The sequence below is a fragment of the Schistocerca americana genome, chromosome 6 (assembly GCF_021461395.2).
Source record: "Schistocerca americana isolate TAMUIC-IGC-003095 chromosome 6, iqSchAmer2.1, whole genome shotgun sequence".
NCBI classification, from domain to species: domain Eukaryota; kingdom Metazoa; phylum Arthropoda; class Insecta; order Orthoptera; family Acrididae; genus Schistocerca; species Schistocerca americana.
In genome coordinates this window covers 7,745,930-7,758,769 of record NC_060124.1, presented here as the reverse complement: position 1 = coordinate 7,758,769, position 12,840 = coordinate 7,745,930, and the positions used below count along the sequence as shown (strand labels likewise).

General features: G+C 38.1%; 1 protein-coding gene across 1 annotated transcript in view; it reads left to right on the top strand.

The window, feature by feature from the left end:
- LOC124619708 (tetratricopeptide repeat protein 21B-like) overlaps nucleotides 1–12,840 on the top strand; it is a 266,652-nt gene that overhangs the window by 119,792 nt on the left and 134,020 nt on the right. The window contains exons 9-10 of the mRNA XM_047146266.1: nucleotides 6,517–6,717; nucleotides 11,984–12,182. Coding sequence (XP_047002222.1) covers nucleotides 6,517–6,717; nucleotides 11,984–12,182 — 400 coding nt within the window. The remainder of the gene's footprint in view (nucleotides 1–6,516; nucleotides 6,718–11,983; nucleotides 12,183–12,840) is intronic.

The following is a 12,840-nucleotide window of genomic DNA, read 5'->3' as shown; positions in this document are numbered from 1 at the left end:
CAACTCTTATAACTGCCATCTGGTTTCTGTACAAGTTGTAAATAGCCTTTCGCTCCCTGTATTTTACCCCTGCCACCTTTAGAATTTGAAAGAGAGTATTCCAGTCAACATTGTCAAAAGCTTTCTCTAGGTCTACAAATGCTAGAAACATAGGTTTGCCTTTCCTTAATCTTTCTTCTAAGATAAGTTGTAAGGTCAGTATTGCCTCACGTGTTCCAGTATTTCTACGGAATCCAAACTGATCTTCCCCGAGGTCGGCTTCTATTAGTTTTTCCATTCGTCTGTAAAGAATTCGTGTTAGTACTTTGCAGCTGTGGCTTATTAAACTGATTGTTCGGTAATTTTCACATCTGTCAACACCTGCTTTCTTTGGGATTGGAATTATTATATTCTTCTTGAAGTCTGAGGGTATTTCGCCTGTTTCATACGTCTTGCTCACCAGATGGTAGAGTTTTGTCAGGACTGACTCTCCCAAGGCCGTCAGTAGTTCCAATGGAATGTTGTGTACTCCGGGAACCTTGTTTCGACTCAGGTCCTTCAGTGCTCTGTCAAACTCTTCACGCAGTATCGTATCTCCCATTTCATCTTCATCTACATCCTCTTCCATTTCCATAATATTGTCCTCAAGTAGACCGCCCTTTATAGACACTCTATATACTCCTTCCACCTTTCTGCTTTCCCTTCTTTGCTTAGAACTGGGTTGCCACCTGAGCTCTTGATGTTCATGCAAGTGGCTCTCTTATCTCCAAAGGTCTCTTTAATTTTCCTGTAGGCGGTATCTATCTTACCCCTAGTGAGATAAGCCTCTACATCCTTACATTTGTCCTCTAGCTATCCCTGCTTAGCCATTTTGCACTTCCTGTCGATCTCATTTCTGAGACGTTTGTATTCCTTTTTGCCTGTTTCTCTTACTGCATTTTTATATTTTCTCCTTTCATCAATTAAATTCAATATTTCTTCTGTTACCCAAGGATTTCTACTAGCCCTCGTCTTTTTACCTACTTGATCCTCTGCTGCCTTCACTACTTCATCCCTCAAAGCTACCCATTCTTCTTCTACTGTATTTATTTCCCCCATTCCTGTCAATTGCTCCCTTATGCTCTCCCTGAATCTCTGTACAACCTCTGGTTCTTTTAGTTTATCCAGGTCCCATCTCCTTAAATTCCCACCTTTTTGCAGTTTCTTCAGTTTTAATCTACAGGTCATAACCAATAGATTGTGGTCAGAGTCCACATCTGCCCCTGGAAATGTCTTACAATTTAAAACCTGGTTCCTAAATCTCTGTCTTACCATTATATAATCTATCTGATACCTTTTAGTATCTCCAGGGTTCTTCCATGTATACAACCTTCTATAATGATTCTTAAACCAAGTGTTAGCTATGATTAAGTTGTGCTCTGTGCAAAATTCTATCAGGCGGTTTCCTCTTTCATTTCTTAGCCCCAATCCATATTCACCTACTACGTTTCCTTCTCTCCCTTTTCCTACACTCGAATTCCAGTCACCTATGACTATTAAATTTTTGTCTCCCTTCACTATCTGAATAATTTCTTTTATTTCATCATACATTTCTTCAATTTCTTCGTCATCTGCAGAGCTAGTTGGCATATAAACTTGTAGTACTGTAGTAGGTGTGGGCTTCGTATCTATCTTGGCCACAATAATGCGTTCACTATGCTGTTTGTAGTAGCTTACCCGCATTCCTATTTTCCTATTCATTATTAAACCTAGTCCTGCATTACCCCTATTTGACTTTGTGTTTATAACCCTGTAGTCACCTGACCAAAAGTCTTGTTCCTCCTGCCACCGAACTTCACTAATTCCCACTATATCTAACTTTAACCTATCCATTTCCCTTTTTAAATTTTCTAACCTACCTGCCCGATTAAGGGATCTGACATTCCACGCTCCGATCCGTAGAACGCCAGTTTTCTTTCTCCTGATAACGACATCCTCTTGAGTAGTCCCCGCCCGGAGATCCGAATGGGGGACTATTTTACCTCCGGAATATTTTACCCAAGAGGACACCATCATCATTTAATCATACAGTAAAGCTGCATGCCCTCGGGAAAAATTACGGCTGTAGTTTCCCCTTGCTTTCAGCCGTTCGCAGTACCAGCACAGCAAGGCCGTTTTGGTTATTGTTACAAGGCCAGATCAGTCAATCATCCAGACTGTTGCCCTTGCAACTACTGAAAAGGCTGCTGCCCCTCTTCAGGAACCACATGTTTGTCTGGCCTCTCAACAGATACCCCTCCGTTGTGGTTGTACCTACGGTACGGCTATCTGTATCGCTCAGGCACGCAAGCCTCCCCACCAACGGCAAGGTCCATGGGGGGGGAGGGGGGGGGGGGAATTTCAGAATATGTTCTAAGATTTTCCAGCAGATCGATGTCAAGGATCCTGGGCAGTAGTTTTGTAGACCACTTCTATTACCCTTCTAGTAGATGGGACTCACTTGTGGGGTCATGTTCATTTTTTTCCCCAAGAACTGCACATGTTGTTTTTTATGTTTGAGGGATCTACAATAGATTATAGTTAGAATAGGGGCTAACTCAGCCACAAATTCACTATAGAATCTGACAGGGATTCCATTGGGCACTGGAGGTTTTAGTGATTTCAGGTGTTTATCAACACCACTGACACTCATACTTATATCATTCATCTTTTCAGTGGTATGAGGTTTAAATTGGGGTAATTCTCCTAGGCTTCTCTTTGTAAAGAAACATCTGAAAATTGAGTTAAGCATTTCAGGTTTTGCTTTGCTTCCCTCAAATTCAGTTTCTGCCTCAATCGCTAGGGCCTGCACATTAACTTTGGTACCACTGGCAGCCTTTACATGTGACCAAAATTCCTTTGAGTTTTGTGAAACATCATTTGGCATTATTCAGCTACAGTAGTGATTGAAGGCATCATACAATGCTCCATTGACAGCTAAACATGTTTCACACAGCATATCTCTATCTATAGGCCTACACTTTGTTTTACATCTATTTTGCAGTAACCTCTGTTTCTTTAGAAGTTTCTTTACAGTGACTGTATACCATGGAGGTTTCCTTACATCATGAACTGATCTACTGGGCACATAATCTATCCAGTGCAAGGTCAACTATTCTTTTAAACTTGAGCTGTAGTTCCTCTATCTACATGCTTCTGCCCTGTGCTGAAAGTTTCAAATTTCTCATTTAGATATGACACTACTGATTTTTTATCTAGTTTACTGAACATATATATCTTTCTGCTTGGTTTAGTTGTCTTTTGTGCTTTGATAATCATGGTTGCCACAACCGCATCTTGGTCACAGATTCGATGTGGACAGCCTCAAATAGGTCAGGTTTGTATGTTGTGATTATATTCAATATATTTCCATCATGAATGGTGTTCATAACTATCTGTTATAGATAGTTTTCTATATTGTTCGTGTATGTTAGCATCTGCTTCGGTTGTACTAAATGTGTGTGTAACAACTGTGGCAGATGTTATCTCTCATGTATAATATACAGGACAGAAGTTTGCATTGAATGAGTTTGCCCATGGAGTCAAGAAGGAAAATCTACAAATTGTGTGTGGGAAAGCAGTTTCCCATAGTAGCAGTCATATTGGTAACATTGAAGACTGAAGTTGAAGACTTTTGTGATCTGAGTGAAACAACTTTTCATAGTGCTATTCGGGCTTCAGATTAAAAAAAAAAAAAAAAAAAAAAAAAGAAAAAAAGGTACAGATGGAGAATGCAGGAAAAAGAGCAATTTCTTGCATGAAATAACGCACTTGCGAAACAATGGATGGTCTATTTATTACACTGATGAGAGTTGGTGTGGTGCAAATTATTCCCAAAAGTTTGGATGGCAGGAATGAAAAATGCCTTATGCATCAGATGATGTTCATGAGTATCACAGAGAAAGTGTTCAAGAGTGGAATGGCTGGAAGTGGAGCAATTCAGACTCTGTGTGCATCTGGGAAAATAATTATAATGTCTCACATTGGGAATTAAGGTGGGGGATTATCATTCTGTGATGGATGCCAACCACTAAGAAGAGTGATTGAGGAGGATTTTTTTAAAAAAATTACCAAACAGATCTGTGATTGTAATAGATCGGGTTCAGTACCACACAATGATAAATCCAATATCATGAAATCCATCTGTGAAATGGAGAAAGGGTTTTGTTACTGAATGGATTGAAAGCAATAATGTAGAACTTCCATCTAATGTCTTGTCATACAAGGAATTTACTAAAGCAGTCCTACTGGAACACAAATTGTTGCGGCACGCAACACAAGTGAACACTAGCTTTTGAATTTGTTTGTTTGATACAGCACACAATGATACAACTTACAATAACATGGAACTACACCTTGAGGCGATACAAAGTCTGTAGCATAACAATGTGTGCAAGTCTAAAGGGCTGCATGATAGCTAATAGTTAACAGCAGGGTGTAGGCTCACATTGCCCTAGCTACAGGCAAAGTAGACATCACCGGCATTGATGGTGCTAGTTTTGAGTTGGCATGTGCAGCTGATGTAGACTTATGCTGGAGGCTGATTGTAGAGCCTGTTCCGTCATTCTCCACATCTACAGCTAGTAAGCCTTAGCTCAGCACCTGAAGTGATGTCCATAGTGAGCAGGAGCGGTGAGTTGCTCCATGTTATGATGTTATGGGTGCAGTGTACCTGTTAGGAGTGTAGCATATGGTGAAAGATAGTGGTAACTGGGGGGGTTTACCACAGCCCACCCTTTCCAGGTGAGGTATGGGGAGGGGGGGGGGGGGGTGGAACACCATGCTTGGCCTAATGGCCTAAGCCTGTGTCCTAGCAGAGAGTGATGTTTGTGACCTCCGGCTCTTCTGCAGTGCCCCTTAATGGCTGAGGCTCTGGGAGCCCCTGGTCTGTGGTCACCCATGTGTGGGGCTGAAATTTACATAGCTGGTAGTGGCTGCACTTAGTGGACAGCAGAGGGAACAAGGGTGCGGGGTGAGGCGGCAGAAACTGGAGGTGATGCCGTGACGACATCTGGGCTTCAGAGTGTCGGCCCCTCCTCTGATGCATGTTACCTGCCTGTGGTAACTTTATCCGAAGATGTTGTCTGCCCCTTGATGTGGAAGGCAGAGGCGACTGGACTCTTCTCCTGTTGATGCAGTGGCCTAGAACAGCCAGCAGCCCAAACTTGAAAGCAGTTATGCACAAAGAGCCCACTGTCTTGACGTACTAATAGAACCCCTTGTGATCTAGGTAGACAGCTGCAATAACAGCCATGTGACCACAGACAACAGCAAAAGTGATTAAGGCAGGTTTTATTTCATTTATCACTCTTTCCTGGAAAATTTATTTGAGTGAATCAAATTTTCATTTACTGTAAAAATGTACAGTACATGTCATTCTTCATTTATTGAGAGCTGCTTGTATATTGAGCATTCACTTGTGACTTCCTATTTTGCTGCCCTCTACGTGCAACAACAAATGAAATCGGCAATGCTGTATTGAAATGCTAGTACAAAGTTTTCATTATTGCTGGCGAATACGTATTTATTGTGCATTACAACCGTGGCAGCTTGCTGGTATGAAAACTACAGTCCATCATAGCCTTGTGTGTATTACAGCTACTGATGCATTGCTTTACAGACGCTTAACTGTCAAACACGGGGAGTAGTAATTAACAAAATTTCCATTGGTACAATAGCTACAGTGGTAAACTCAATTGTACCATCTTGCATTTGTCATTACAGCAATGAAAGAACTTATCAGAAAATAATGAAAATGTGCCTGCAGATAGGAAAAGGTTGTATTTTTAAATCGTGCAAGTACAATTTTCTCCTAATTATGGTCAGGCTCTGTGACGCCTCAAAGTTGACACTCGCCAAAAAATTCTAGAAAAGCCAACTATGTTTTAAATGTTACTACATACGTTGTCCTCTTTTCAACTAAAATGTAATATTCATACAGCAGATAAAAGTAGACATCACCATGTTTCTGGCAAGGTACAACACATTGTTGTTTGTCAGTTGATGTAACCAGAATATGAGCTCAAAGTCAGGGGTCAGTCCATATGAAATGAAGTGTTAGTTTCTGTATAAAATTCAGAGAGTGTTGTGATAAAATTAAATGGATTGCAGTAACAGAAGCATGCAGATTGTCATTGTTCACACACAGCATATTTGAATAAAGTGAGATGAGGTTGAATAATATTTGTTAGAAAGATCATCTGCCATACAGCATACAGTGGCTTGCAGGGTGTAATATAGATGTAGTTCTTTGGGTGACTTGAGGAATGGATTTAGCTGTAACTAAGAAATATATTTTAGAGTGTCAATACATTTAATCACAGTTCATGAGACCTTTATTTTGAGAACACCTTTCATCTTCAAGAGCTCTGCCGTGTACACACACACACACACACACACACACACACACACACACACACACACAGGCACACACTATTGTTATGTTCCATCCTGGATTTTCCATTGTTTTATTTATAGCTTACATTCATAAAATTATCTTCTTCTTGTGAATTTTTTCAGGCAACCCGTGCATGCCCTGGATTGACAGAAGCACAATTGCTTTTAGCCCGTGTACAATTCCTCAGTCATGATTTGTCAAGAGCAGCGGAGACTTTGCATCATATTCTTGATTTGGATTCAACCTCTGCTCCAGCTTATCTTCTTCAAGCACAGATACTCATACAGCAAGGGGATTTCAGTCAAGCAATGCAAAGCCTGGAGGTTTCTACTTAATTTATATTATAATATTGCTTTATTCTATTTTTTATTTTAATACATTATAATCATTTGTTATAGTGTTTTAGTAATTTTTAGGATTTAATGTTAAAAAATAATGTTTCATTTTAAAACTTGAGCACATATTTTAAACGCAGATGTTTCCAATTGGATCAAGTAATAGTTCTGTGTCCTTTGTTAGGGATACAGATAAACAAAAGTAGCTGAAAATACAAGTTAAAACTATGTTAAAGACAGAGAAATGTTAGCTTAATGTACAGATGGAAGCATAGATGCAAAGCAAAAACATTTTTAAAATTATATTATTTGTTTATGATTTTTGTACTTATGAAGACAAAAACATTATGGGAATAAAATGTTACTAAGTGTGATAAATTTTCAACAGTATGAGTTTCTCAGAACACGTTGGTGATACGATGAAGATAGATACAGAAATTGGCCATATTATTTACAAAGAAACAATCCTGGCATCTGATGTAAATGACAGAGAAATTGTGGAAAGCTGGACAGGGATTTGTACCCAACTCCTCATAAACCCAGTTCCTTGCCTAAACCACTGCACCAATTAGCTTAGTATTAGAAAATGAGTTTTAACCGAAAAAGGATCAGATAACTCAAGAAGCTTGTTTATGAAATGATTTGAATAAAATATTGCTTTCAAAACAAAGCATATAAGAGACAAGTGTTAATACTTACTGGTAGCATAGAGGCATCTCTTGTAGGTTACCATCTCCCTTTCAGTAGGTAGTATTGAGAGAGATGAAGAGTACTGAAAATGCAAACAAGAGAAAGTAGGACAAACAGAGGGATAAATATAGTGTAAGAACAACAGTATTAAGAAAATGGAAAGTAAACAAATGAAGTCTGTGTAAATGAATTAGAAATGAAAAAACAAACGAATTAGAAATGAAAAAACAAGTTCTTGTACTGCACCGTTCTAAACACCATTTAAATTTAAGAATCCATATTTTGATAGAAGAATCTCAGAAATCAGCAGTCAACTACTGCAGAACCAATGTAGAGAACATCAAGAGTTATTATAATGTGATGATATTTTAACCCTTCAAGCTGGTAGTGCCTGTGTTCACTTTTAGTCTACTGGTGATAGTTTTCATGGCTGGTTGGTACAGGAAAGCAACATTTTCTTTAAGTTGCTCTAGTGCAGTAATCGTGTGTCCAGATTAATGACATTTGCAGGAACTGTTAACAATAGACTTATTAGGTCTAAAACATATGTAATCATTTAAAATGTACTTCCAGTGTGTTACACTTTGAAGCAATCTTTGAAGTAAAGTCCTACACCATGGTCTTTTCCTACAAGTCTTCAGCAGTTCTGTTCGGAAACACAACTTGAAACTGGTATGTACATTTTGCTTTGCCTTTTCTGTGGCTTGAGAAACAATAAATGTATTGAGCACTGGAGTATGTTGTTATCTTCAGAATATTTTCATGTACCACTCTACACATTTCTTTCCACAAGGACAGTTTGTCTGTTTCATGATAAACTAATGTCATTATTTGAAAATAGTTTTCCACATGAGCTAATCAGAAAGGACATTAAACAGTCATGCAAAAAAAAAAAAAGTGTGGATGATGTCTAGAGGGATTACAGTATCTTGTAAAAGGAAAAGGGAATTGTATCTGATGGCAAGAACAAGTAAAGATCCTGTGCAGTAGTTGTATTCACAAAAACTGCTCAAAATAACTAAGAAAAGTTATTTAAAAAAACAAGGAACATGCACATCATGTCAGAAATCAGTAATTCCGACAACAGACATAGGTTGTATAGGACATAGTGAAAGAGGAGACAGGACAACAGGACAAAGAACAGGATGACATGACTATTGACTTAAATGGAAGGGCTAGAAATGATTATTCACAGGTATAAATGCATTTAATACTCATCTCTTAAAAATAGTCAAAAAGGTAGGAACAAATAGTTCAAAAGGAAAAGCACACCAGTGGGGTGAAAAAGCAGCCCTCATGGAATTCAGTCACATGAATGTATCACCAACTTCTCCTTTTGAAATTAAGAAAATTATATATTCCCTCAAAAATAAAAGTTCATGTGGAATCTATGGTGTTTTCAAAAGATTTCTTCCCATATGATAAGCCCTGTCTTATCTGAAACATGTAAGGCTTTGTGGCAGTTCCTCGCCACACATTGGTTCTAGCAGTTCCACATTTTCCTTGCTCACTATAGCCATAGCTATGGCAGCGAGTTTCTTATTTTGTGTGTCTATTTTCACCCAAAGCTGACAGTTCTACCTTGTGACTGGATACCCTCCTACTATGATTGCTGTTTACTGGTACAAGACAAGTACAAGACAATAGCTCGGTTCCTAGCGAGGGTTCTGCTGATCTAGCCTTGCTTGCAGTCCTGGTCTTCTCCTCACGGTGTCAATATTGATCCCCTGCCCATGCTGCAATGGACACCCCATGTGGCGATGCACTTCATACTGAGATGCTCATTGTGAAGTTTTAAGACTCAAAGACTCACCCACACCTTGCCGTCTCTACATCTACCAAGGAGCCGTTGTGTAAAGCAGTGTTTTGTGCTGCAAGACATTCCAACTGGCAGGCATTAGTGCCCAAGTTGGTACTGTCTGAGTTCTGAGCTCCACCTGTCAACTACCTTGTGTGATGATCGTGTGCCTTTTTTTGGGCTCTTGCCATGTCCATTTATCATGCAAGAGTTGATTAGTTCCACACCTCACATTGGTAAGATCAGTGTTGTTCTGACAGATACTCTGTAATGTGGAAGTGGCTTTGTTTGGTGTCCCACTATTCTTACCACACCCATTTATCTAGTGCCATCACATCTGCAAGTGATTTTCTATAACTTAATTTTTAGACTATTTAATGATTTGTCTGTAGTGGTTACATATTTTAATAAATATCTTGCTTTCTTAACCAAGTATGGGCATTGGTCTTTGTGTGGAACCTATCATGCCTAATTTTGAAATTTTGTAATTATTTTAGTAAGTTAGGTAGCGAAACATTCCTACAAAATTTTTCCAGAGAGATTGAAATATACATTTGTCAAACCCCTCTATAAGAAAGATGATAGGTGACATGTCAGTACTACTGACTTGTTTCACTGCAGACATCATTTTCCAAAATTTTTGAGAAGGTAAGATATTCTAGAGTAGTATCCCACTTAAGCAACAATAATATCCTCACTAAATCACAGTTTGGATTTCAAAAGAGTTGCTCTATTGAGACTGCCATTTACATGTTCACTCACCAAATTTTACAAGCCTTAAATAACAAAATAACACCAGGTGCTATTTTCTGTGACCTATCTAAGGCATTTGACTGTGTGGATCACAATATCCTCCTTGGTAAATTGAGGTTTTATGGAATTGATGGTATAACGAACCATAGGGTAATGTCACATCCAACCAAAAGAATGCAGAAAGTTGTACTTAGTAATTCAGCCAGTGTAATCAAGTGAGATTCCTCTGACTGGAGGGAAATCACATTTGAAGTTTGACAATGATCAGTCTTATGTCTGCCATTCATCCTAATTTATATGAACTGTAATCAATCCAAGCATCCAGTCCCTGGCCACACTGTTAGATGAACGTCAAGTTTTTAACATAATATGAGTTTACGAGGTACAAAAAGCTGCAAAGATTATCTTGTTCAATCTATATGAAATGATTTAATTTCTTTGATCATTACAGATTATTAATAATGGATACACTGCACAGCTTTAATGTTAATTGTTATTGTTGTAAAAAATGCTCAATAAGTGAAACTAGGCCTAACTTCTTAATACTTCGTCATGCCACTCTAGCAGCTGTTAATGCTTCAGTTCACCTTGGCGTACTGTTAATACAGGCTTGCACAGTGTCCTGCATCTGTGGGTGATGATACCATACTTGAATAATCTTTTCAATGAGACAAATTTTTGTGGTGATTGTTTCCTTTGTCACTTCCCTTTTCATCAGCTCCAAATATTTTCATTTTGATTTCATGTCAGGTGAATTTCCTGGCCAGGATAACAAAGAGACGTTTTCTTGCTGCAAAAAGGTTTTTCCTGATCAGGCTGTATGGCATAACAAATGAGCTCATTTCATTCCGTAATAGCTCTTTAACAACAATGAATGTATTAAACAATTATTCAGCCAATTAAACAATGATAGCTGAGCCAGTTTACAAAACCAAACCCCAGAAATAAATGAATTATCAAAATCATTGGATGCATCTAATAATATGGCCAGGGACTGTACGTACAGCAACAGACGAAGTGGTAAACAATTTTCTTAAGTGTTGTTGATTGGTTTTCTACTAATGGTCTCTTTCTCAATTTTAGAAAGACACAACATATTCAGTTCTGCACATCTAAAGCTACTATACCAATGATAAGTGTGACACATGATGACGCAATAATACATCCTTAGTGTGGAAGCTTCAAAATTTTTCAATGTCCACATTGATGAGAATTTAAACTGGAAAAAGCACATTTTGGAACTCCTAAAACAACTTAGTTCAGCCACATTTGTGCTTAGAGTCAGTGGAAATATTGAGCAGAGACAAATCAGGAAGTTGACAACTTCTGCATATTTTCATTCAATAATGTCGTGGAGTAATGCTCTGGGGTAACTCACCTTTAAGAAAGCCTTCTGTGCACAAAAATGCACTGTAAAGATTATATGTGGTGTGATCATCCACGGTCATTTTGTAGACAGCTAGGAGTTGTGCATTCTGACTACTGGTTCACAGTATATTTATTCGCTCATGGAGTGCAGAAGAAACAATTACACCCATAATTACAATACGAGAAAGAAAAATAATGTTTATTACTGCACGTAAAGGTTGTCTTTAGCACAAAAAGGGGTGCACAGTGCTGCAACAAAAATGTTTAATCACTTGTCCAGAGATATAATACAAGGTGCCTGACAGAATGCAAGTAAAATTTGATACCAAAATGAGGAAGTGTCTCCATGACAACTCCTTTTGTTCCATATTTATTACTGTAATTTTAAAAGGTGGTGGGTAGGAATTACTAACACAAAAAAAGCTTATAAATATAACCTATGCACAAATTAATTTGCTGTACGAATGTAAAATGACTCATTTTACAGCATTATGATATACCATGCAAAATGATCCATGGAACATATAACTAAGTAACAAACTAAGTAACAACAGCAACGTGTCTTATATAATAATGTAGATATAGTTTATCTCGTGAACTCTGAAAAGTGGTGGGATCTTTATTTCATCTCATGTGTGCCAACAGATGGGGCTCAGCTACAATCTGCATGTGCGTGAACAGCCATTGTACCATCTTCTTATGGCTCTGATTCAGAAACATCAAGGCGAGGTGGATGAGAGCTTGAAATCACTGCAGGCTGGTCTCCAACTGGATTGTTCTCAGATGTCACTAGCGGATCAAGTGTCACTTTCGCTTGAACTTGTGGACACACTTATTGTAGCAGGTAACCTAATTTGATGTATTTTTCCAGCTAGTGTAGTCTTATCCATAATGTTCATATCCGTAAGTCATTTGCAAGCTCTATTTTAATTTGAGCTGAAATGTGAATCACTGTAACATGAAAGTAAAAATAAAGAAAAAAAGGAAATAAAACTAGTAATACCTGTGATAGAAGATGGCTATGTCTCTACTGACTGGCAAACCAGGAAAGAGCTGCCAGATGCACGCTAATTTAAAAATGGGTTTATATCTCTAGCTTTCAGTTATTTCTAAAATTTCATCTTCAGAGAACAAATAAGACAATGGAGAAGGTATATGCACAGGTGTTGAATGGGAATTGGTCCAAATGCTGTATCAGGATAGATGCAAGGGACAGAAATTGATTAGGAAGTAACAATTGATTACCAGTAAAGATTCAATTTCAGAGTGGCACTAAAAATGAGCTGTAGACAGTAGATAGCCCAAAGATAAGAGTCAAATTCAAAGAAAATAAATGAGGAAGAAATAAGAAGGAGCCTATGCAGGTGATAAAAAAGGCAAATGCAAAAATAGTACAAGAAAGCTAAAAGAATTTTAAAGAAGAAGGCTGAAAATAAATAGAAAAAAAAGAAAAAGAAGATAAACTTTCTACTTAGGCACATCATACAGTGCTGAAATCCCTT